This window comes from Dama dama, chromosome 9, assembly GCF_033118175.1.
Source record: "Dama dama isolate Ldn47 chromosome 9, ASM3311817v1, whole genome shotgun sequence".
Taxonomy (NCBI): domain Eukaryota; kingdom Metazoa; phylum Chordata; class Mammalia; order Artiodactyla; family Cervidae; genus Dama; species Dama dama.
In genome coordinates, this window is record NC_083689.1 from 20544218 (window position 1) to 20569244 (window position 25027).

General features: G+C 52.3%; 3 protein-coding genes and 1 long non-coding RNA gene across 4 annotated transcripts; 2 read left to right on the forward strand and 2 right to left on the reverse strand.

The window, feature by feature from the left end:
- Positions 1-9421: 9421 nt before the first annotated feature.
- On the reverse strand, positions 9422-14125 carry CD320 (CD320 molecule). Its single transcript, XM_061149278.1, has 5 exons — positions 13919-14125; positions 11014-11139; positions 10473-10676; positions 10037-10195; positions 9422-9877 (listed from the first exon to the last, which is right to left on the reverse strand). The coding sequence occupies exons 1-5, from the start codon at positions 14055-14057 to the stop codon at positions 9738-9740; spliced, it is 768 nt and encodes a 255-aa protein (XP_061005261.1). The 5' UTR covers positions 14058-14125; the 3' UTR covers positions 9422-9737.
- Positions 14126-14172: 47 nt separating this feature from the next.
- Positions 14173-15173, forward strand: LOC133061279 (uncharacterized). The gene is made up of 2 exons (XR_009693967.1): positions 14173-14212; positions 14790-15173. It is a non-coding gene; the product is annotated as an uncharacterized LOC133061279 (long non-coding RNA).
- A 2394-nt stretch (positions 15174-17567) lies between these two features.
- Positions 17568-23768, reverse strand: NDUFA7 (NADH:ubiquinone oxidoreductase subunit A7). Its single transcript, XM_061150495.1, has 4 exons — positions 23626-23768; positions 23158-23207; positions 19624-19773; positions 17568-17785 (listed from the first exon to the last, which is right to left on the reverse strand). Exons 1-4 carry the CDS (start codon positions 23734-23736, stop codon positions 17695-17697), a joined length of 402 nt encoding a protein of 133 aa, XP_061006478.1. The 5' UTR covers positions 23737-23768; the 3' UTR covers positions 17568-17694.
- Positions 23733-24939, forward strand: RPS28 (ribosomal protein S28). Its single transcript, XM_061150496.1, has 4 exons — positions 23733-23882; positions 23976-24023; positions 24530-24663; positions 24858-24939. The coding sequence occupies exons 1-3, from the start codon at positions 23844-23846 to the stop codon at positions 24650-24652; spliced, it is 210 nt and encodes a 69-aa protein (XP_061006479.1). The 5' UTR covers positions 23733-23843; the 3' UTR covers positions 24653-24663; positions 24858-24939.
- The last annotated feature ends 88 nt before the right edge of the window (positions 24940-25027 follow it).

Genomic DNA, 25027 nt, shown 5'->3' on the forward strand with positions numbered 1-25027 from the left:
GGTTACCAGGGGCTGGGGAAGGGGGAATGGGGAGTTAGTATTTAATGAGGACAGAGTTTCAGTTTTGCAAGATGAAAGGAGTTCTGGAGATGGATGATAGTGATGGTTGCAGAAGATGAATGTACTCAGTGCCACTGAACTGTGAATTTACACTGGTTAAAACGGTAAATTTCGTGTTACGTATAATCTACAATGAAAAAATACAAAGGTGGGGGGTACTCTTTTGCCCCCTTCTGATGCCTATGTCAGAAGCTTTCTCTATCTCCTTTATACTTTAATAAAACTTTGTTACACAAAAGCTCTGAGCGGTCCAGCCTAGTCTCTGGCCCCGGATTGAATTCTTCTCCTCCGGAGGACAAGATTCCCGGCGTCTTATCGTTCAGCAACAACCTTTCAAGTTTTAAGCCAGCTTTTTCACGCTCCTCTCTCACTTTCATCAAGAGGCTCTAGTTCTTCTTCACTTTCTGCCATGAGGGTGGTGTCATCTGAGTATCTGAGGTTATTGAAAAAAAATATATATACAAAGGTGAAAAACCAAATCAACAACAAAAAAGAATTTTTAATAAAGATAAAAACCCAAAGGTGAATGTGGCTTGATGGAAAATAGAGTGAGGAAGGATGCAGGCAAAGGCGAATGAACAAACGCCCCGCGGGGTAGAAGCGGAAAAATAAGCACGTGGGCAAAAAGAAATGCATGACTGGATGGACGTCAATCGCACGCAGAGAGCGCCACCTACTGGTGACTTCCTGCGTTCATCAAGGGGCTGAAAAAGCAAGCTTAGAATGAACGGCCATTTCCTCTTTATACCAACATCATTCCCCTGTTTACCGACCATTGTGGCAGAACAGACAGCATCACTGAGAAAACAAAAACCAGTAGGGAAAAAAACTTCTATCGCCGCCACCTCCCGCCCCGCCAGCCTGCCGACCTGCATCCAGAACCATGCACCAGCCCAGCCCCGCTTCCTGCTTCTATGAGGAAACAATTTGCCCTGATCCCACAAATCCAGGCCACCTCCACCAGCTCCCACCCGACTCTTTAAGGAGTCACCCCATCAGTCCTCCTTCTCCATTAGATTATTCCCACCAGCATACAAGTATGCTGATTCATTTTTCACCTTGTTGTTTTATTAATGAGATGAAATTGACATAACATAAAATTGACCATTTAAAATAAACTTCAAGGGCTTCCTTTGTGGCTCAGAGGTAAAGAATTCACCTGCCAATGCAGGAGACACAGTTTCGATCCCTGGTCTGGGAAGATCCCATGTGCCTCAGAGCAGCTAAGCCCGACTACAACTACTGAGCTTGTGCCTTAGAGCCCAGGAGCCACGACTATCGGGCCCACGTGCTGCAACTACTGAAGCCCACACACCCTAGAGCCGGTGCTCTGCAACAAGAGAAGCCACCACAGCAAGAAGCCAGAGCACCACAATTAGAAAGTAGCCCCTGTGCACCACAACTAGGGAAAAGCCATGCCCGTCCAAAAAATATAAATAATTTTTAAAAATAAGAGAAACTTCAGTGCATTTAGTATATTCATAAAACTGTGCGGCTATCACCAACACAGACTTCCAAACATGTTCATAGTGCAAATGAGCACATGAAAAGATGCTCCACATATATCACCAGGGAATTGCAAATTAAGACAACAAGAAACCAGTACACACCTATGAGAATGGCCAAAATCCAGAAAACAGACCACACCAATGCTGGTGAGGGATTGGAGCAACAGGAAGTCTGGCTCATTGCTGGTGGAATGCAAAATGGCCCAGTCACTCTGGAAGGCAATTTGGCAATTTCTTACAAAACTAAACATACTCTTACCATATGATCCAGCAATAGCACTCCTTTGGTACTTAGCCAGCACAGCTGAAAACTTATGCACACACAAAAACCTGCACACAGCCGTTTATATAAGCCTTATTCATAATTATCAAGAGTTGGACACAACCAAGACACCTTTCATCAGGTGAGTGGATAAACTGTAGTACATCCAAACAATAAAATGTTATTCAGAGCTAAAAAGAAATGAGCTACGGGGCCATGAAAAGACATGGAGGAAACTTAAATGCATATGACTAAGTGAAATAAGCCAACCTGAAAAGGCTACATACTGCATGATTCGATCCCTATGGCATTTTGAGGAAAGGCAGAACTATGGAGACAGTAACAAGATCAGTGGTTTCCAGGAATCAGAGGGCAGGGAGAGACGAATAGGGGGAGCACAGAGGATTTTTAGGGCAGTGAAAATACCCTGTATGATGCTGTGATGGTGGATACACATCATTATTGTTGTTTAGTCTCTAAGTTTTGTCTTTGCCACCCATGGACTGCAGCACGCCAGGCTTCCCTGTCCTTCACCGTTTCCCAGAGTTTGCGCAAAATCATGTCCATTGTGTTGGTGATGCCATCCAGCCATCTCATCCTCTGTCACCCCCTTCTCCTCCTGCCCTCAAGTCTTTCCCAGTATCAGGGTCTTTTCCAATGAGTCGGCTCTTTGCATCAGGTGGCCAAAGTATTGGAGCTTCAGCTTCAGCATCAGTCCTTCCAGTGAATATTCAGGGTTGATTTCCTTTAGGATTGACTGCTTTGATCTCCTTGCTGTCCCAGGGACTCTCAAGAGTCTTCTCCAGCGCCACAGTTCGAAAGTGTCAATCCTTTGGTGCTCAGCCTTCTTTATGGTTCAACTCTTACACACATACATGACTACTGGAAATACCATAGCTTCGACTATATGTCATTATACATTTGTCCACACCCATAGAATGTACAGAACCAAGAATGAACTCGAAGGCAAACGACAGATTTTGGGTGATAATGACATGTCACTGTAGGTTTATGGATTGTAAGAAAGGTACCACTCTGGTACTCATAATGGGGGAGGCTATGCATGTGTGGGGGCATGGAATATAGGGGAAGTATCTGTACCTACCTTCCTCATTTTCCTGTGAACCTAAAACTGATCTAAGTACAAAGTTTTTCACATATTTTTTACCACCACCTATTTATTTTAAAGTTTTATTTCTTTATTTTTTGGCTGTGGTGGGTCTTCTTGCTACACGAGGGTTTTCTCTAGTTGTCTCAAGCAGGGGCTACTCTTCGTTGTGGTGCAAGGGCTTCTCATTGAGGTGGCTTCTCTTGCTTTGAAGCACAGGCTGTAGGCTCACGGGCTTCAGTAGTTGTGGCGCACAGGCTTAGTTGTCCGTATAGCATGTGGGATCTTCCCGGAGCAGTGATTGAACCGGTGGCCTCTGCATTGTGAGGCAGACTCTTAACCCACCGAACCACCAGGGGATCCCACCACTTACTTAGGAAGCAGTTGTTTCCCCTCACCTGCTCCCCACCAGCCCCTGGCAACCCCTGATCTAATTTCAGTCTCTGTGCATTTACCTACTCTGGACATTTCGCAGGCTTAATGGACTCATACACCCTGACTTTTTGCCTCTAGTTCCTTTTGCTCTGTGTATGTGTTCAGGGTTCAGTCACATTGTAGTATGTGTCAGAACTTCCTTTGTTGTCACAAATGGATAGTATTCCATTCTGGTCAGACCACATTCTATGTGTCCATTCATCCACGGCGGGACACATGGATTGTCCCCGTCTTTTAAGTAATGTGAATAACATTGCTAGGAACAAGCAGGTACAGGTATTTGCCTGAATACCTGTTTTCAGTTACTTGGGATACATTCCTAGGAGTGGAATTTCTGGTGATGTGGTAATTCCATGTTTAACTTTTGAGAAAACGCCAACTCTCTTCCCCAGCAGCTGCATCACTTCACACTGCCACCAGCAATTTACCGGGGTTCCAATTCTGCGGTAACCCCCACCATCACTTATCTTCTGTTTTTGCTCCCCTCCCCCAATTAGAGCCGTTCTCCTGGGCAGCTTCCACTTTAAGGCAAAAAAAAAAAAAAGACTGAGCGCCCTCCCTGTCTAGCCTCTGCCCTAGTCTCAGCCTCCACTCTGCCTCTCCCCACGAAAAACTGTAGTAAAACTCACCCACACACCCTTTCTCCTTCCTACTTTGTCTTCAACCTGTGGAACTGCTTTTGCCTTCACCAATGACCTCCACGGTATTAAACCCCAGATCTCCCTCTCTCCCGGTTTTACAGGAAGCGTGGCAGCCTGGGACCCGGATGGTGCTCTTTTATTTGATTCACTCCGTCCTCTTCCCATCCCTACCGTCGCTCCTTCTTTCCTGATTCTTCCTCATCCCCAGAAACTGCTAGTTATGGGGACACTCCCTCCTCCTCTCCAATCCAGGGACACCCACTGAGACAAATAAACTTATCTCTCCAACCCACAGTCCGAGCGCCTTCCTGATCGCTCCACGTGGTGGCCCCGCAGGTCCAGAGCTCTACTCCCAGGGGTCCCCCTCCCTCCTCCCCCGCTTCCCCCTCTTCCTCCCCAGCATGGCGGGCTCCATCCTTCCGCAGTTCACCCCAGGTACCTTGGAGGCGCTCTTGCTTCCTCTTTCTCACGGCCACAGGAGAGCGACTTTCCCCTCAAAACAAATAGAGAATCCGATCACTTCTCACCACCTGCACAGTCCCACCCTGCACCAGCGCCATGATGCCCTTCCTGGACCAATATGACCGCCTCCAGGCTCCCACTTTAGTGCCCATTCACCGTAACAGTGTCCCCCCTCCATTATCATCAGAAACACCCTCCCCACTTTTAGGGGGTCCTTTTCCTTTATTGCTATATTCTGCGCACCTAGAACAGTGCCTAATACCTTGTGTAATACCATTCAGCTATCTTTTTTTTGGGGGGGAGGGGGGCCTTGGCTTTTGGGATCTTAGTTCCCCAACCAAGGATCTTACGCCAGCCCCCTGCAGTGGAAGCATGGAATCCTTACCAGTGGACCACCAGGGAAGTCCCCAACAAATATCTTTTTTTTTTTAAATTTCATCAGTCTTAGTTGCAGCAAGAAGGCTCTTAATTGTGGAGCGGGGGCTCTAGAGTACCTAGGCTTAGGGGATGGGGGAAGGAATGACCCCAAATGCAGAGGAAGTTTCCCTTTTGGGAGATAAAAATGTTTTGCAGCTAGATAGAGTTGAGGGTCACACAACACTGCAAGTGTACTAAATGCATGGTAGACTTTAAAATTGTTGTTTAGTCACTAAGTTGTGTCTGACTCTTTGTGACCCTATGCACTGTAGCCCGCCAGGTTCCTCTGTCCATGGAATTTCCCAGGCAAGAACAGTGGAGTGGGTTGCCATTTCCTTCTCCAGGGGTCAAACCTGGGTCTCCTGAATTGACAAGACAGATTCTTTTATCACTGAGCCACCAGAGAAGCCCAGGCTTTAAAATAGCTAATGGCTAATTTAACGCTATGTGAGTTTCCCTCAATGAAGAAAAGAAATGGTGAGAGCTGGAGAGATATATACAGATGCGCACACACACACCCTGGACCCCCTATCTTTACCACTGCAGCCTCCATCCCACTCCATCCCTTCGCTTCTTAGGCCCATTAGAATTCCCCAAGTGCCAGGACCCAGGCCCACTGACCATGTTTCCCTCCTTGTGGGCCTGCCCTCAACATCCCTCCTTCCTTTTCAACCTGGACCCTCCCTGGAATATCCTGAAAGTGACTCGCTGGGCTTGTTGCCCAGCACATCGTGACCCTGCTCAAGAGAACAAAGGCTGCTGAAATCCCGGCCTGCTCATGCGAGACAGGTGTTTGTAACCACGGCTGCCCCAGTGTCCCAATGACAAAGCTGGTCCTTGGACAGCAAAGCCACTTGCCCACAGTCACTCAGCAGGCTCCGGTGGCCAGGAGTCACCCACCGCAGCCTGCCCATTCCCGGCCCTCTGTTCCTTTGGTGGCCCTGATGAACCAAGCCTCCCTGGCGTTCATGCCCTTGTGGGGTCACCACCTCTGCCCCCAACACACATCTAGGCTGACCTGAAACTCCACTGAATCAGCAGAACACGGAGGAAGTGATGCTGGCCCAGTTCTAGGTCTGAGTGTTAGAAGGTCTGGGGGCTTCGGCTCTCTACCTTGGGGGAACCCCGAGTTGTCAGAAAAGGACTTCGGTCATCCGCCTTGGGTGACCACATCGAAGGGCCAACTGGAGAAGCCATGCAGAGGGAGAGGCCCAGCCGTCCCAGGCACCCCCACCACGTGTGCACCAGACATGACATTGATGCCGTCCAGTGACACAATGACATCCAGCCACTCCAGCCCCGAGATGCCAGCAGCCACCATTCATGGGAAAATAAAGAGACACCAGCCAGGTGAGAGAATATACCAGTGGGAGTTTGGGGCCAGTGGGTACAGACTGGTTTGTGCCACTGATCACTGAAAACCCAGCTGACACACGAGGAAGATCCAGACCTTAGACTTCATCAGCTGACACCAGCCTTGCATCCCCTGACCTGCCTCCATGGCCCACTCTGGCTGGCCACACCTGAACAAAAATGAAGGTTGGAAAAAAAAAATCTTCAAAAAAAAGAAAATTCTACTCTCTGGCATAACTCCTTCCAGACAACCAGAAGCCCATCAGTGTTCCAGTTCGGCAGCATGAAACTTGGGCCCAACTTGGGGGCTGGGGGTGCCCAGCGGGCACCAAGGGAAGGCCTTGTACCCCAGGAGGCTGGGCACCCTCTGCTCCACTGTTGGTCAAGGCCCCCTATCCTGGCTGCAGCCCACCTACCAAGCCCCCACAGCTGCCCGACAGAGAACTTGAGCCCCCAACATGCTGCCTGAAGCCCAGACTTCAAATCCCATGGGCAACTGCCCAGTGGTCTAGGGGCTAAGACTCCACACTTTCACTGCTAAGGGCGCAGGTTCAATCCCTGGTCAGGGAACTAAGATCCCCCAACCTTTGCCCATAGACAAAACCAAACAAAAACAACCCATCTCCTATGGGAGCAGGGTCCTAAAGCTGAACTTTCACACCCCCAGGAAATTGTGCTCTCCCAGCAACTTGTCATCAGGGGCCAGCTCTCCGCCTGCTGGATGTCCGAGCCGCAAGACACTGTGTGGGTACCTGGTGATTCCCCAGGCTACCAGGGCCCCGGCCACCCCATTAGGAGATGAAAATGAGGACCAGATGAGGTCTGTCCTCATCACCCCGCAGCTAGGGTATATTAACCACACTTTCTGTATTCTTTGTTTTTTTGGCTGCACCACACAGCCTGCGGGATTAGTTCCCTGACTAGGGTTTGAAACCACAGCCCCAGCAACACAAGCTCAGAGTTGTAACCACTGGACTGCCAGGGAATTCCCCCTTTCTATAGTCTCAACACCCTGGCAGCTGGGGCCTCACTGCCCAGGAACGGACTGTCCCTCAAGGAGTAAGCGAGTTATTGGAGATAACTAACAAGTCACCAGTGACTTGTACCTCTCATGTGCATACCAACCAACCCAGAGCCACCATCCCCCTGCCCTGCTCACCCCTAGGGCCAGTGCAGTGTGACTGCCTGACGGTAAGCTTTTCTCTTTTGGCCACGCCACTCAGCATGCAGGATCTTAGTTCCCCGACCAAGGATCGAACCCATGCCCCTGCATTGGAAGCCTGGAGCCTTAACCACTGGAGGTCCCTGACATTAAGGTTTTGATTGCTGACGTCCATCGTGAACGTTGTGAACAAACGCATCACCAGCTGCACAACACAGCTACTAGCAATACAACCTACCTGCAGCCATGAAGGTGCCCATTTTAGAAACCCTGGGGAACCTGGGTAACTGATAATTTAGGTGATCAGTTAGCACCTGATTTCCTTCTGGGACGCTAATTCCAGCTCTTGTGTTCTAATCAAGAGTGAACTTGAGACTCCTGACCCTCAGACCCTAATAAAGGCAGAGCCTTAGGTCTGCTTTCCCTCTCTCTCCCCCCCAAGGATCTTTCTAAAAAAATTTTTTTATTTGTTGCTGTTGTTCAGTTGCTCAGTTGTGTCCAACTCTTTGCAGTCCCACGGACTGCAGCACACCAGGCTTCCCTGTCCTTCATCATCTCCCAGAGTTTGCTCAAACTTGTGTCCATTGAGTCAGTGATGCCATCCAACCATCTTGCCCTCTGTCATCCCCTTCTCCTCCTGCCCTCAATCTTTCCTAGCATTAGGGTCTTTTCCAATGAGTCAGCTCTTCACATCAGGTGGCCAAAGGATTAGAGCTTCAGCTTCAGTGTCAGTGCTTCCATTAATTTTATTTAATTTGGCTGCTTTGTGTCTTCACTGCTGCACGCCAGCTTTCTCTAGTTGCAGCAAGTAGGAGCTACTCTCTAGTTGCTATGTGAGGGCTTCTCATTGCGGTGGCTTATCTTGTTGTGGAGCACAGGCTCTAGGACATGGGCTCAGTAGTTGTAGTGCCCGGGCTTAGTTGTACCAAAGCATGTGGAATCTTGCCAGAGCCTGGATCGAACCCATGTCCCCTATACTGGCAGGCAGATTCCTAACCACTGGACCACCAGGGAAGTCCTCTCCACATTGATCTCTCTCAGTGGGGGGCCTGCCGTGTACCCTCCAGGACCTGCAGGACAAATCTTGTCCCTCAAAGTTCCTTGATGGCCAGGACTTCCCCAGTGGTCCAGTAGTTAAGATTCTGCGCTTCTAGTCCAGGGGTCATGTGTTCGATTCCTTGTCGGGGAAGTTCTGCATCATGCACAGTGCAGCCAGATGGTTTTTGCTGAAGTGTGTCCTGCAATGGTCCAGCCACCACACTGGCTCTGGTTGGGGAGCATCTGTCGGGGTCTTGCTGTAACAGGGACCCAGAGGGTGCCCTAGGTGCTGTTCTCGGATAGCCTCGCTGTTGACAGGCTGAGACATTTATAAGTCAGTGCTGACACCCCAGCTGCGCCTGTCGTTCAGGTGCTCAGTCGTGTCCAACTCTGTGACCCCGTGGACTGCAGCACACCAGGCTTCCCTGTCCTCCACTATCTCTCAGAGCTTGCTCAAATTCATGTCCACTGAGTCGCTGATGCTATCTGACCATCTCATCCTCTGCTCCCTCCTTCTCCTTTTGCCCTCAGTCTTTCCCAGCATCAGTGTCTTTTCCAGTGAGTTGGCTCTTCGTGCCAGGTGGCCAAAAGATTGAAGCTTTAGCTTCAGTATCAGTCTATTCAGGCCGCAGCATGCCTGAAGAATAATAAAACCTACATTTTGAAACAAGGTGGAGACCAAGTGGGGGACATCCAGCTTCTGTCTCAAAGAGAGGAAACCAAAACGGATGGAGGCCCTCCCAGCCAGCACTCCAGGAGGCACTGCCCAAGATCTGCTCCTCTCTGGGAATGCAAACTGTTCTCAGCCCCACCCGTCCCCTGTTCTGATTCCAGGAGGCAGAGTGGCCAAGTGGGTTGCCAGGGCTGGGTCCCTGATTCCCACCCTCTATAGGCAGGCACTCCCCCACAGAGAAGGGGCTGCATAGAGCCCCCAGGCCACCCAGGCAGAGGGAGACAGAGGCCCAAAGGCAGGCAGAGGATGTGAACTAGCTTTAATCACCACTCTCAAACAGAGGTAGCAACAGTATCTGAGTAAGGTGGCCGCCCCGGGAGTGATCCGGGGCCAGCCCCTCAGCTCCGGCTGTGGCATGTTCCCCATCCAGGCTCCTCGTGTCCAGGGGAGGGTCCGGGCAACCCCAGCCTCCAGGGTCACATATGCAGGAGCACGGGTGCTTGGCGCTGTGAGGACAGAAGCAGCCAGGTCTGGGGGCTGATGTGGTAGCAGCCACGTGTGGGTCCCCTCTACCTGCCATACTCGGGGGACGTGTGATGTGGGGGTGAGAGCGCCAGCTCAGAGCACCGAGGTCTTCCTCTCTGGCTGCAGTGACCCCTTCATGGACACCAGCAGCCGCAGCGGGGCCAGGCATCCCTGGGCACAGAGCCGTGACAACGCGAAAAGGATGCCAGCAGCCAGACTGACACTGAGCACCGCTGCGGGGAAAGAGAGAGGGGCGTGGGTGAGGGGCGGCGGCGGCCCCCACACCCCCCCAGCTCCTAGCACACCGGAAAGGGGAGAATGTGGCATGTCTGCTCTCCAGGGCAGCTTCCAGGTGCGGGCATGGGCGTGGGGGCCGGAGCGGTTCATATTACCTACAGCTGCGATAATCCCATAGGCACTTCGGTTTCCAGACTGAACGGAGTCCTGGTCCTCGACGGCGGTGACTGTGGCATTCCTGGGATAAGTGACACTCTCCAGGGTCACAGGCGTCCCCATGGACGTGGCGCTCCCCTCCTGGTGGGTCTTGGTTCCTGCAACAAGTCCAGGCATTCAGCAGCTGGGGAGGGAGCCCTGGGGCTGGAGGGATGAACGGGTGTCCCGGTGCCCCGGGGTGGGGGACCCTGGGGCTCACCCTCCGGCCCCAGACTGAGTGAGCAAGGCTGGTGAGCACTGCTGCCCGAGTGCCCTCCCGCATTCCCGTGGGGACGCGGGCTCGGGCAGACACACATGTGCACGCTCCCAGCCTCGTCACAGGCTGGAAGGTGTCAGGTGTCCTGGCCAAGCCTCCCTGCCCCCACAGGCACACACCGCAGCCAAGCTCGTCGCTGTAGTCGGAACAGTCCCGGTGGCCATCGCAGAGCCACGTGCTTGGGATACACAGACCGTCCAGCGTGCAGCACAGCTCGCCTTCAGGGCAGGGCTGGGGCCCGCAGTTGAGAAGATTCTTGCTGCGGTCAGGGCAGTCACCCATGATGTCACAAGGAGAGTGGCTGCTAGTGGCTACCTCAGTACCTGGGGATACAGGGTGAGTCAGGTTCCAAACACCCACCCAAGTGAGCCCGGGTACTCCCCACCACCCACCCTGCTGCGAGCCCCACCTTCCTGAGAATGACTGACCCTATAAGGTCCACTCATCCCAAGGGCTCTGCCCCCTACTTCTATTAGCACCACCTTCCAACCAAGGCCCCACTAACTTGCTGCCCTGCAAACCCATCTTTTAACCCAAAGATCCAGCCCGCCCTCGAGGCCCCGCCCACCCCAGAGTTCCCGGCCTGAAACCCACACCCCTTCCACAAGCACCTCCTCCCATGGCCCTGAAAAGCCCCACCCCCAGGGCATGGCCACTCACCACACTCTTCTTCATCACTGCCATCAAGGCAGTCCTGGTCAACATCACAACGCCAGATGAGAGGCACGCAGCGGCCATCGCTCCGGCACTGGAAGTTGGTGGGCGGGCACGAGCCTGCGCTAGGGCCTGAGGGATGCACACAAGAGGGAGGTCTGGACCCTCAGCTAGGAGGACAGTGTCACAAGCTGCGACCACCAGGAGAAAGCCAGGTCCCAGGAACTACACTGGTGGTCACCACCTTTGCTAAGGATGCACTGTGTGGGGGGCTTGGAGCCCAGCAGTTCACAGCCTCACCAAGAGCCGTACTGGTCAGATTCTACAGCCATGCCCATTCTACAGAGACACATAGGAGAGGAAAGGCCCGAGGCTACAAGCTAGTGGCAGAGTCAGGGTTCAGACCCAGGTCTCACTGATCCTGGGGTCTTTACCAGGCTCCAAATGGCCAGATGGTCTCCCCAAGGGTCTCCCCAAGTTTGTGGTTAAACAGACTAGGGGAGGGGCCATCTCTGAACCTGGCCTGGCTCAGGCCCACCGTCAGGGTCAACAGGGCCTGTTATGTCCCAGCTATCCTTAGCAAAGGAGAAGAATCTTGAGAGTCCTTTGGGCAGCAAGGAGATCAAACCAGTCAATCCTAAAGGAAATCAACCCTGAATATTCATTGGAAGGACTGATGCTGAAGCTGAAGCTCCAATCCTTTGGCCACCTGATGTGAAGAGCCAACTCAATGGAAAAGACCCTAATACTGGGAAAGACTGAGGGCAGGAGGAGAAGGAGATGACACAGGATGAGATGGTTGAATGGCATCATTGATTCAATGGACACGAGTTTGAGCAAACTCCAAGAGATGATGGACAGAGAAGCCTGGCATGCTGCAGTCCATGAGGCTGCAAAGAGTCGGACAAGACTGAGTGACTCAACAACAGCAACTTAGCAAAGAGGAAACTGAGGCCCTGGATAAAGGACCTGCTTGGTCACCATGACTTGTTGACCCACCCACTGAATTCCTCCCAGAACTTCTGACCACTTTCTCCATCCTGACTGTGCCACCTCTTCCCCTGGTTCCCCAACCCCATCTCCCTCAGACACCAGAGACCTCTCAGAGTCACACCATTAGGCCACCCTCCCTTGCTTCCCCTTTGCTCAAAACCATCCCTTGGTCCCTTGACCCTCTCACAGCTTACATCCTGTGTGTGGCCGGCAAGTCCTAACCAGCCCTGAACCCTTCCTGGACCTTGCCTCCTCCCACGTTCCTCCTCTTCATCAAGCTCCCTCTGGCCTGGCCACCATGCTGCTGCAGCAAGAGGCCTGGCCCATTTCCACCTCAGAGCTCTTGCCCATGCCGTTCCCAGGCCCAGTACTCCCTCTCCTCCCTCCTCTCTGCACTTCCATGATTTCCTCCTCAGACTTCACGTCTCCAGCTTATTTCCTGGGAGGGGTCTCAGGTCCCTCTCAGAGACCCCTGAAGCCCAGCGTCTTAGAACAATGGCCCTTGAACTGGTACCTGCGTAAAGTGGACACTTAGCAATGGTCAAGGCCATGACCTTTTGACTTGTAAACCCAGGGTCGTGCCTGATGATAAATGGACACAGCTCACACAACGGTCTGGGCTGAGTCCAGCTGAGATATAAGCCTTCCGGGATCCTGAGCAGGAGGGACACAGAAGGGCCTAGAAGCTGGGCCAGCAGACTGGAGTCTGAGGGACCGAGGGAGGGAGTGGCCTTTATGGCTTCCTCCTGGGTGCAGCAGGGCGGGTGGCAAATACCTGGCTTGGCCCCAGCCTAGCTCTGTTCCATTTGATTCTGGTCCTCTTGCCCCTTCCACCTCTGCTCACAGGGGCAAGGCTGAGTAAAGCTCCACTCCAGGCCCCCATCCTCCACAGCCAGCTGGTCTGCAAGCTGGCCTCCAGGCCAATGTACCTGTGGGCCCCACAGTCCCTGCGCTCTGTGGAATGGCCTAGAACCCACTTCCTTCCCTGCCGTGGGGATCCGAAAGCCTACAGCTCCCTCCCCAAGTCTTGTCCCTCTCCATAGCAACCTCTGACCTCCCTCCCTGGAGTCAGGGAGTGTGTGTGTGTGTCCTATAGAGTGGGCAGCAGAGCAGAGCCAACCGGGCCTTTGGAGAGATCAGTGACTGCCCCTCCCAACCTGTTTCCCCACCTGGGAAAGGTGCCACGCTAGGAGTCCCTACCTCAGGGTGCTGAAGGGAAGCGACTGCTTGGGTGTAAAGAGCCTGAGCTTGGGTAATGTCTTGATCCCTGAAGGAAGGAGGAACACTTAGCTTGAAAAGGCAGGAGTGAGAAGGGGAACCAGATAAGACAGGACCCGCGGGTGTGTGAATCTGAGTCTACAGCTGATAGTCAGGGGCACCTGTGTGCACAGGGAGGTCATTCTAACCTGCCCCACCGCCTCTGGGAACCTCTGAGAGGGCCACCATTACTGAGGCCCAGGCAAACGTGTCTTAGGGCCTGGGGTGCCAGGAGAGGAGATCTTTCTTTCTCTAAGGCCAGAGAAAGAAGGTGCAGAGGTTGAGAGGGCGGGAGATGGGCAGCAGGCTCCAGATGACCAGCCGCGTTAAGGCTGGAGGTCGGACAACCAGAGTCTCTAAAGAACTTTCCTGCCTGTGCTGGGGTGAAGGGCAGCTTGGAGGTGACAATGGGGCACGACAAAGCAGAGCAGGTGCCGGGTGTGAGAGGGCCGAAGCAGGGCAGTTAAAGGCAGGCACAGCAACCCAGGCGCAGGGTCCACCCCTGGGGAAGGCTCTTTCAGGGGCTAGGCGCCCCTAGAACCATGTGCGGGGGAGTGTCCTGGACAGACTAGCGGCGTAGCCAATGGTGAGGCGCTGCTGGCGGGCGAGGGCGGAGCTAGACTGCAGGGGTATTGGGCTCGCGGGCAGCAAGTTCACTCACCTGGGGCCTGGGTCGAGGACCAGGTCTGGATCGGAGTCGAGGCGGTCTCCAGGCACAGCCCGAAGCCGAGCAATACCCGCAGCCCCAGGCCTAGGGCCGCAGCACGCCGCGCTAGACTCCGGGCCACCCAACCGTTCATCGTACCGCCCCCGCCCCGCGCCGGCTGGGTCCACGCGCACTCCCGGCCTCTCTCTTATCCTCGCGCACGCCTGCGCACATACCCGGGGGGCGGGGCCCACACCGGGGGCGGGGCCACGGCCAGAGATCCCGCGGCAGCCCCGGGCTTTGAGTACCGTAAGTGTCTGAATACCCAGGGGCCCCCGATTTCAGGGTCTTCCCTTCTTTTCCCAGTGACAGGCATATTGAAAGGCATGGGTCCTATTTGAAATTAGAAACCTCTGGAGATAAAATGAACTCGTACTGACAAGTATTGTCATCTTACGATATTTAACGTTCTACATGCACCAAATGTTCTGCCTAATTATTTTAGGAATGCCTCATCCCCTCCCTGCTTCTGCTTCTTTAATGCGCCCGAGCTTATTATATATTTACTAAAGTACTTTGGCAGGAATGCTGTGTTGCTCCTTGTATCCCCAACGCCTGGAACAGAGCCTGATAAATCAACGAAATGTCAGTTCTTGACGTTCATCCTGGGTCCTCTGTCCCTAGCCCCAGGATGTTCTCACTATCTCCTAATCCTCATAGACTTCACAGGGCGGGTCTTATACTTTTACTTCGGAAGCAAAACAAGCGACAGTAGCCTCGGCTTTCTCTTCTCAGGCACACCCCTTAGGCATACAAAATACAAACTTACAGGTTTTCTCCCCAGCTGCTGTGTTTTCCTCTTGACAATAAAAGGTTTTATCCGCAGCTCTGTCCTCAGGAGAAGCAGCACTACTGCACAGCAGGCCCCCAGACAAGTCGCTGTCCTCAGCTGTGAAGCAACACGAATGCGTCCAGATTTTCACAGCGCGGGCTCTACCATTGAAAACGTTGGCGATGGGCTTTCCTCGTGGCTTAATGGTAAAGAATCCACCTACCAATTCAGGAGACACAGATTCCATCCCTGATCTGAGAAGACCCCATGCGCCACAACTGCTGAGCCTGTGCTCCGGAGCCCTTGCTCCACAACAGGAGCGATTGCGCCCCCAACTGGAGAAAAGCCCTCCTAGCAACAAAGACCCAGGACAAACAAAAATTAAAATTAATGTGTCATATAAAATGGTGACTTATAAAAAAAAAGTTGGAGATTATAGCCATGTGAGTGTGTGTGTGTGTGTGTGTTCAGAACAATCTCCAATTCCCAGGAGAAATTGGGTAAGAGACAAAGATGCAGTGATGCAAAGGCAGATGGAAAGGGCAGCAAACACGGCTGCCTGAGGGAGGGGAGAAGGAAGTGTCCCGCAGCACCACCTGTGGGGCTTGGCACCACCTGTGGGGCTTGGCATCCTGGTGAGGTTGGCATCTGGGATCCAGGGAGAAGTGCTGAAGAAGCTGTGGGTTACCCAGCTGACAATGTGTAGTCGTTAGAGGCAGACTCCTCAGCAGCTGGGTTCAGGGTCAGCTCCCAGGGAGCCTGAGAGTTCTGGGTCTCGCCACACCTGTCCTTTCACTATGACCTCACAGGGGCTCCAGGTGGCGCTAGTGGTAAAGGACCCACCTCCCTCTGGGTTGGGTAGATCCCCTAGAGACGAGAACAGCAACCCACTCCAGTATTCTTGCGTGGAAAAAACCCATAGCCTTGACTAGATGGACCTTTGTTGGCAAAGTAATGTCTCTGCTTTTTAATGTGCTGTCTAGGTTGGTCATAACTTTCCTTCCAAGGAGTAAACGACTTTTTATTTCATGGCTGCAGTCACCATCTGCAGTGATTTTGGAGCCCCCAAAAATAAAGTCTGCCACTGTTTCCACTGTTTCTCCATCTATTTGCCCTGAAGTGATGGGACCAGATGCCATGATCTTAGTTTTCTGAATGTTGAGCTTTAAGCCAACTTTTTCACACTCCTCTTTCATTTTCATCAAGAGGCTCTTTAGTTCTTCACTTTCTACCACAAGGGTGGTGTCACCTGCATATCTGAGGTTATTGATATTTCTCCCAGCAATCTTGATTCCAGCTTGGGCTTCATCCAGCCCAGCGTTTCTCATGATGTACTCTGCATATAAGTTAAATAAGCAGAGTGTCAATATACAGCCTTAACGTATTCCTTTCCCAATTTGGAACCAATCTGTTGTTCCATGTCCAGTTCTGTTGCTTCCTGACCTGCACACACAACACATATCTGGCACACAGGATGAGCTCGAGATTTCAGACCTCTTCCCTACTGCATTCCCTTGCCAAATTTCAAGTCTAGGTTATAACACGGGTTTTTTTGTTGTTGTTTTTCCTTCTTGGCTTACAAACAACAATTTGTTTCCTCACAATTCTGAGAAGTTCAAGATCATGGTGCCAATAGATTCATCATCCTCATTGATAACCATCTTTTTACTGCAACCTCACTTGGCAGGAGGCTGGGTCATTAGCTTTATTCAGAAACCTTCAACAGCACATCTCACCAGGGTCATTAGAAGCTCTCTGGTGTTACCTCCTCATTACCTCTGCACATTCTGCCCAGTCTTCTCCCTCCTGATCTTTCTATTCAATTTCATCCTTTGCTCCAACCAGAATCCCACCTCTTCCAGGAAGCCTTCCCAGGGGTTTTCTCCTCCTGATAATCATTTAGCATTTGTACCACTCACTCTTGGAGCATTTATATCTTCTCCTATGACTGTGACCTTTTCCCTCCTTGCTCCAAGCTTCCAGAGGGCAAGGCAGCCACAGCCCTCTCCTGGCACACAGCGGGACTTCACCTCCTGACAGGTTTTGGGGGTTCTTCCATGGCAGTCACCACCCTGCCACTCTGGAGGGCACTGTGTGGTCCCCCTTCACGCCTGTGACCAGATGAAGGTCACTTCCTTTTCGGCTTTCACCCCCTGGTCATTCCTGTGAGAAGCAGCCCTTTCCTTTGCTGAGCTGACTCCGCCCTGCACCCCCAGGCCTGCGCAGTGGTTTCTGGCTCAGTGAGGCCTTTCCGCAAGGGCCCTGGGTGAAACTTCATGAGCCACCTCACCGTCCCCCGGGGTCCCTGCTGGTCTAGGACGGTGGGGGCCGCGGTGGGAGGGTTCTGGTGAACATCCACACTAGCGATGGCTGGAGGGGGTTGGGGGGAGTCACCTCTCGGGAGAGGGAAGTGAGCAGGTTTTGTCCCCCTCCCCACACCATTCTTTATAGTCAGTGCCCCCTACAACACCCTGGAACCCGTTCCACTGCTCTGAGGGGTGGAGCCAGGCCCTCAAGGAAGGGACGGTGACATCTCTGTGCCCAGTGAGAGCACGTCACCCTAGAAATCCAGAGCCACTCTCCTGCTCTGTCCCGGCATGCTCACAGGGTTCAGAGATTCAGGATACAGCACCAGGAATGCCCTGGCAGTCCAGTGGTTAGAACCTGGCGTTTTCACTGCTGGGGTCTGGGTGCAACCTCTAGTCAGGGAAACTAAGATTCCACAAGATGTGTGGTGTGGCCAGAAAAGAAAAAAAAAAGAGATTTGGCACCAACTTCACCCTGAAGTCTAAGTAAGCCTGTATGTCCTTTCAAAAATAAAAACAGAAGCAATTCTTGGGAGTACAATATATAGTTTTTATAAATCAGGTCACGTTCTGCCCGGAGGGAATCAAGGAGTCCAAGGAGGAAGAAGCACTCCGGTGGCCCTGAGGGCTCAGCCTGGCGCCCCCAGCCAAAGTCACAGGTAAGGCTCATCCTGGGACAGCTCCCACCTCTTTATGGGAGGAGCCGGCGACACAGCCTTCTTCTCAGAGGCTGCTACAGCTGAGCTGGAAAATGAAGAGAGACTTGAGTCAGCCCCAGATGTCCAGAGAGCAGTGGGGAGGAAGCTGAGGGAGCACTACCTGCCCAGGCAGCAACATATCTGCTGAAACCGGAGATGTGGAGGCCAGATTGCAGGGTGTTTCAGAATGCACAGGCCTCTCCAGTGGGGTCCCCCAAAGGGTCAGCTGACCACTTTCTGCCCCCAAGCAGTAAGCCTGTCCTGGCTCCTGGTCTCAGAAATAGTGTGAAATGCTGGACTCTTCCTCCAGCACCCGTTCCCACTGGCCCCCCAGGGCAGGACACTGGCTCCAGAAGGGCCAAGCAATCAGATGACCCATGGCCCCAGCAACTCCTTCCCTTGGATTCTGAGCACCTGCTACATGGCAGGCACTATATGCAAGAAGCGCTAATGAGACGAGGGCCAGCCACAGTCTAATCGAGCTGAGTTAATACGTAATCAAAAATAAGACCTTTTGGACCAGGGTAAGGCCTAAGGAGACACTGTGCTAGCAGACCCAAGGCAGGGACCCACCCTGCCCCCACCCCACTCAGCCCCTGGGGTCTGCACACACTGCAAGCAAGACAGAAGCAGCTGGCAGGCGGGCCCACCCATCAGCAGGGGCTCCAGGGCCTCCCCTCCCCCCTTCCTCCACCTGAAGGAAGTGGAAGAGGTAGAAGGCAGCCTCCCTGGGAAATGCAGACATCCTGGGGGCAGGGGAAGAGGTGAGGGGGAGTGGGGCAGCCTGCCACAGTCTGGGGCTGGGGTCTGGTGAATCTGAAGATCGCAAAACGGGCCATTCATTCACTGAGTTCTAACCCACTTGGCAGGCCCGGCCGCATCACCCTACCAATCTCATCACACTGCCAGTCCACCAACCCCATCTGACAAAAGCAGCAGCTGAGGCTCAAGGCCAAAAGACTGGTCCAGGACCACAAGGTGAATCAGCTGTAGAGCCCAGATACCACTGGGAGGGACTGGACAAAATGCTGTGAAATTGCGCTTCTGCCGCCCACAATCTGTGTGACCTACGCAGAGCACCTGGCCTGTTTTTCTCCAACAGAGGTCATCACTGCCTAACTGGTGGAATTATTAAGAGGCAGATGTGCCACTGACTCCATTCTAAGAGCTTACAAATAGTTCATTACGTGAATTAAGCCTCATAACAACTCTGCTATAGACAGAATATTTGTTTCCGCACAAATCCATACGTTGAAATCCTATACCCCAGTATGACGGCATTAGGAGGTGGAGCCTTTGGCAGATGACTAGCTTGTGAAGGTGGAGCCCTTATAAGAGACACTTCAGACCCCTCACCCCTTCCCCCATGTGAGGACATGGCAAAAAGATACCATCTAGAACCCAGGAAAGCGTCCTCACCAGACACTGAAGCTGCAGGGGCCTTTTACTTGGACTTTCTAGCTTCCAGAACCATGAAAACCAGTTTTCTGTTTATAAGCCATTCGGTCTGTGGGATCCAGTCCTAGCAGAAATCTCTGAAGTAAACACCACTACTCCTCCTATTTAATTAAGAGACACTGCCTGAGGCAAAGGACCAAAGTGGGTTTTGAGAGGCCTGAGGTTTACATAATTCTCTCTAAAAGGAGATAAAATTACAAAAACAACAATGCCTGGGCTTCTTCCAAAGTCCTTGAAGGCCCCATGAAGCTTCCTCTGCTTTGCAGGAAACCCACCCCAGGCTGGGTGGGGATTCATTTGCTCCTCAGATGAAAGGCCCCCGGTAGGACATTTCCTGCCACAGCTGACGCTAGACAGACTTGGGACCTTGAAAAGCACAAGCAGGATAGAGGGCTGGTCTCAGGAGGGGCACTGAGGATTCCTCACCTCTCTGTGGGCTTGCCTGCCACCAGCACCTTCTGTGAAGACATGACAATCGAGGGCGGCATGGCTTCCCGGCGGCCATCGCGAGTACAGTAGTAATTGTTGGAGAGTTTGTGGCTGGGGCCCACGGGGAGCTTGGGAGGAGGCTGAGTTCTGAAAAGAAAAAACATGGGCACTGAAGCTAAGTGACAATTGTTCTCTCCACATGGCTGGGTTGCAGCATGGGCCCATCACCTCAGTCACAAGGCCTGGCGTGGGCAGCCACTGGGATGTGCTGGGGGCCAGGGGCATCCCTTGATACACTGCTGGTGGCACAGGCCTGGGGAAGGACCAGGACCCAGAAGCTGGTGGAAGCCCCGGCACTGGATGTGAAGGTGCTGGGAGGGGAGGCGTGGGTCTGCCCCACCATCGGTCCCACATCTGCCCCAGAAGTGGAAGGCATAGAGAAGCCTTTTATGGAGGAGGCCTGTGTCCCACCCCTGAGCTTGGCCAGAGCTTGGCAGCAGGCTTCGTTTCCACCTGCAGGTTCTTAGGAAATGAAAAGACTCTGCCCGCTACCTATCAAGTAGGCATGGTCAGCAAACCAACACTGGGGCAACAGCCCCAGACTTAGCTCATTCTGAGGGGCCTGGTCCCCAAGGGCCAGCCTATAGAACCTCTGGGCTTCCAGTTCTTTCAGAAGCTCTCTGAAGAACTCTACAAAAGTGAAAGGAATTCTCCAGGCAAGACACTGAAGTGGGTAAAACCAAACCTGGGTCTCCTGAATGGCAGGCAGATTCTTTAACATCTGAGCCACCAGGGAAGCCCAGGGGATCAGGGCTTATTACTCAGAGCAATTTGTCCTGAGGTTTCTGCTGCTACCTCGTGGCTGCTGCCCCGCGGAAGGGTGAACAGAGCTCTTTCCTCATTTGGGTTAAAGAAATATACAAAGTTTAAGGCCTGAAAAGGAATCGCTACCTCACTAACAAAAGACGTTAACAAGAAAACAAAAGTCACTAACAAAAGATGAGCTTTCCTAGAAACTGTTGCCGAGAGGGAGGGCAGAAAAGAAAGAAAAATCATAAAAGGATCAGGTTTTCATTCACTGGGGTTTTACCAACTTTTTTCTGAAAACCCCAGTATTTAAGTTTTTCTTAAAACAAGTGATAGTTATGTATCAAGTGGGAAAAAAATACAGAAAAAACAAAGTTTAAAAACTTAATATTATAGGACTTCCTTGGTGGTCCAGTGGCTAAGACTCCTTGCTCCCAATGCAGGGGCCCAGGTTCAATCCCTGATGGAGAACTAGATCCCACACTCTGCAACCAAAGATCCTGCATGCCGCAACAAAGACCCGGTATGGCCAAATAAATATTTAAAAGAAAAAAAAAAAAGCAGCAACATCGTGTGTTAATCAAAGTCTGCCTAATCCCGAGTGCAAAGAAGACCCTCTGCTGGGCACGGATCTATAGAAAACAAGCACGAGCAGTGTGCTCAGTCACATCTGACTCTTCAGGACCCCATGGACTGCAGCCCACCAGGCTCCTCTGTCCACGGAATTTTCCAGATAAGAAAATTAGAGCAGGTTACCATTTCCTTCTCCGGGGACCTTCCTGACCCAAGAATTGAACCTGAGTCTCCTACATCTCCTGCACTGGCAGGCAGATTCTTTACCTTTGAGCCACCGGGGAAGCCCCAGAAAACAAGTACAGAAAAGAGTAAGAACCGAGACCAACTGAAAAGGCCCAGAGGAATCACAAGGGGGCGCCACTGTCCTTAAAGTTGAAAATTTTACAAAACTGTTTCCTCAACTAGGGCCACCAGCTACCTAGGATGCAAAAGTACTTTAAAACTTTTGATATCTGGAATCAGTCACAACATAGAGATATTCACATAGATTTGGTTATTTTAATGCTATTGTTCTTCCTTTCCTGCTAATAGTCCCTGGCTGCCTTACCTTTGCCTGTAGCATACACACACACACACACACACACACACACACACACATATACCACTATTTTGCCTGTAGCATACACACACACACACACACACACACACACATACACACACACACATATACCACTATTCCCCTTTCTTCAAAGTGTTTCAGCCACACTAGTCTTCCTCCTATGTCTGGCTCTGTCAGGCTGCACAGCCTTGGCACTTACTGCTCCCTCTGTCCGGAATGTTGCTTTAATCATTATCCTTTGGCATTTCAGCTGACTCCAAAGCCAATCCCTGAGACCTTTCCTGATCACTTAACCTGAGGTAGCCACTAGCCATCTGGTTCATTTTGTTTTCTCTTCAGAGCATTCTAAGACAGTGTCTTTTACTTGCTGTGTTTATTTCCCTGGCTTAAAGCTCAACATTCAGAAAACTAAGATCATGGCATCTGGTCCCATCACTTCATGGGAAATAGATGGGGAAACAGTGGAAGCAGTGGCTGACTTTACTTTTTTGGGCTCCAAGATCACTGCAGATCGTGACTGCAGCCATGAAATTAAAAGACGCTTACTCCTTGGAAGGAAAGTTATGACCAACCTAGAAAGCATATTTAGAAGCAGAGACATTACTTTGCCAACAAAGATCCGTCTAGTCAAGGCTATGGTTTTTCCAGTAGTCATGTATGGATGTGAGAGTTGGACGATGAAGAAAGCTGAAAGCCGAAGAATTGATGCTTTTGAACTGTAGTGCTGGAGAAGACTCTTCAGAGTCCCTTGGACTGCAAGGAGATCCAACCAGTCCATCCTAAAGGAGATCAGTCCTGGGTGTTCATTGGAAGGACTGATGTTGAAGCTGAAACTCCAATACTTTGGCCACCTCATGCGAAGAGCTGACTCATTGGAAAAGACCCTAATGCTGGGAAGGATTGGGGGCAGGAGGAGAAGGGGACAACAGAGGATGAGATGGCTGGATGGCATCACCGACTCGATGGACATGGGTTTAGGTAGACTCCAGGAGTTGGTGATGGACAGGGAGGCCTGGCATGTTGCGATTCATGGGGTCGCAAAGAGTTGGACACGACTGAACTGAACTGAACTGAATGTTATGTCTCTACCTCCTCCCTCGGATATAAGCTCCAAGAAAGGAATGAGAAGAACTTTTCTCTTCCCCTGTGATTCCCAAGGGCTGAGGACAGAGCCCGGGCTTGTAAATGTCAACTAATTTTCCGACTCAAGTTAGAAATCGAAGACGCTTCTGTGTTCAAATCCCGGCTGTCAATTTCTGGCTTCTGAGTAATTTTAAGCAAATGATTTAGTTTCTCTGAGTCTCAAATATTTTCATACATAGCTTGGGGATGATAATACTGTCAGGACCACACTGCAGGCTGCAAATCACGGAAAATTCCCACTCAGAATTCACGCCCCATCTGGTTGTTCCAGAAGAACCACAATGTCTGACAGTGCAGCAAGATGAAACGCAGACTTTTGTCTTCGCAGCCAGCTAAAGCAGGATTTCGACCCAGCGTTTCGGGGTCTAAAAGAACAGGGGTTTTGTTTTTTTTCTGATAGACGGAGGGCAGGATTGGAGTTTGGGCAGCGAGCGGGGTTTGCTCACCGTTTGGAGATCTCCTGGTAGCGCAGCTGCAGTTTCGCCTGCAAGTCTCGCTGTGGGAGAAAGGATGGAGGTCAGTTCCCAGGGCATCCCCAAAGAGAAAACCAGCTAACGGACAGTCCCGCACAGGACAAATTAAGAGAAAGGTGAGAGATGGGTCTTTGAAGACAGGATACGGGCCCTGGAGGTGAACAGCGGAGCTGAGGGCTGGAACAAGATCCCAAAGCTAAGTAGGTACGGGCCTAGGGAGACCCCAGGCCTGAGTGGTACCACAGCCAAGGGCTGGGGAAGGTGTCCTGGGTTGAAGGGGTCATGAGTTCGGGGTTCCGGGCTGAGAATTCCCTGCTTAGGGGAATCTCGGCACTAATGGCCTCAGCCCCAGAGATGCAAGAAGGAGGTGAGTAGTGGGAGCGGATCAGGGCGCACAGGGCCTCCAGGATCCACAGTCCCTTCCCGCCCCGCCCCGCGCACCCCGGATGCCCAGTTCCGCAGCCGCTGGATGAAACGGGTAGCGGACGCCATCTTTTCACCGGCGCTGAAGGGCGCCGGTGACGTTTCTACTGCAGGGACTGCTGGGAACATGGCGTAGGGTCTCGCGAGAGCTGGAATGGGCGGGACTAGGGAGTCATATAAATAGTCTCTCCGAAACACGTGACTCCTCTCCGCCCGACCGCCGCCGCGCCGCCATCATGGACACGAGCCGTGTGCAGCCCATCAAGCTTGCCAGGGTGAGGCTGAGGCATGATTTTGAGGGCCCAGAGGAGGGAGGAGGGAGTAAGGGAACCGGGTGGGCTAGATCTGATCCCAATTTCTTTCCCCAGGTCACCAAGGTGTTGGGCAGGACCGGTTCGCAGGGACAGTGCACGCAGGTGAGCGGGGGAGGCGGGGAGCGGGGGATGTTTGCGGCGGTGCTTCTAAAGTCTGAATCTCGAAGATAATTTCTGTGCGCTGGGACTTGCTTCCTGGTATCTGGGAACCAATACGTTCCCTATTTCCCAGAGCTTACAGAGGGTCGAGGGTTGGAACTTTAGCCAAGGCCCTGCCCACCGCATCTGGGCTCTGTCGATCTCATTCCTCGAGTTCTGACACAGTTCGTTCTCCTGGTTCAGGCTGTGCCAACGACCACTGTGGCTCCATGCCCTCACAACCCCCAGTTGTCTCCCCTGGTGGCATCTTCTGGCGTTCGAGAGCTTTGTTCTCCACGCCTCGGTCCCTCTCCGGCTTGTCTCCTATCCCACTCATGCCTTCCCAGCCTCAGCCGCTTTTAAGTGTCTCTAGGCAGAAATGTTCTCTAGATCGACATCAACCGCTTATCCCACGGACCCTGTTCTCAACCGACTCTGACTTCTTCCCTTCCCTCCTGTGGGCCCCGTAGGTGCGCGTAGAATTCATGGACGACACGAGCCGCTCCATCATCCGAAACGTGAAAGGCCCCGTGCGCGAGGGCGACGTGCTCACCCTGTTGGAGTCAGAGCGAGAGGCTCGGAGGCTGCGCTGAACTTGTGACTGGTGAGTGCACAGAGGGAGTGGGAAATAGAGCATCTCCTTGTTAGACCCTTGCCTGGGGGTAGGGAGATTTCGTGAAGACCGTGGATCAAGGGTTCTTGGTCGGGGTCTGCTGAAGTTAGCAAGATGGGGGAGGGAGTTTGCCTGTTTGGGGTGGGGACACCTGTCAGCATCTCAACGCTTGGGTTTGTTTACAGGGTGCTGGATGTCTGGGTTGATGCCGTGGCCCACCAGGATTATCTGCTGTTAATAAAGCGTTTATATCGTATGTAAACTTGAGGTTTTGTCTGGGTTGTCATTAGATTTCCAAAATTCTTCTGTGGGGCCCACAGGTGGTCACTGACCCACTGTACTCTGAAAGTAGGGG

What these genes read in the sequence shown, in the direction of transcription:
- CD320 (XM_061149278.1), bottom strand. Translation starts at nt 14,057, where the DNA reads ATGAACGGTTGGGTGGCCCGGAGTCTAGCGCGGCGTGCTGCGGCCCTA. An exon ending in CAGTGATGAAGAAGAGTGTG is followed by an intron (nt 10,677 to 11,013) that starts GTGAGTGGCCAT and finishes CTGTATCCCCAG; the next exon opens with GTACTGAGGTAGCCACTAGC. An exon ending in CAGCGACGAGCTTGGCTGCG is followed by an intron (nt 10,196 to 10,472) that starts GTGTGTGCCTGT and finishes GACTTGTTGCAG; the next exon opens with GAACCAAGACCCACCAGGAG.
- NDUFA7 (XM_061150495.1), bottom strand. Translation starts at nt 23,736, where the DNA reads ATGTTCCCAGCAGTCCCTGCAGTAGAAACGTCACCGGCGCCCTTCAGC. An exon ending in TGCGGAACTGGGCATCCGGG is followed by an intron (nt 23,208 to 23,625) that starts GTGCGCGGGGCG and finishes TTTCTCCCACAG; the next exon opens with CGAGACTTGCAGGCGAAACT. An exon ending in TACCAGGAGATCTCCAAACG is followed by an intron (nt 19,774 to 23,157) that starts GTGAGCAAACCC and finishes TTTTCTTTTCAG; the next exon opens with AACTCAGCCTCCTCCCAAGC.
- RPS28 (XM_061150496.1), top strand. Translation starts at nt 23,844, where the DNA reads ATGGACACGAGCCGTGTGCAGCCCATCAAGCTTGCCAGG. An exon ending in AGCCCATCAAGCTTGCCAGG is followed by an intron (nt 23,883 to 23,975) that starts GTGAGGCTGAGG and finishes TTCTTTCCCCAG; the next exon opens with GTCACCAAGGTGTTGGGCAG. An exon ending in CGCAGGGACAGTGCACGCAG is followed by an intron (nt 24,024 to 24,529) that starts GTGAGCGGGGGA and finishes TGGGCCCCGTAG; the next exon opens with GTGCGCGTAGAATTCATGGA.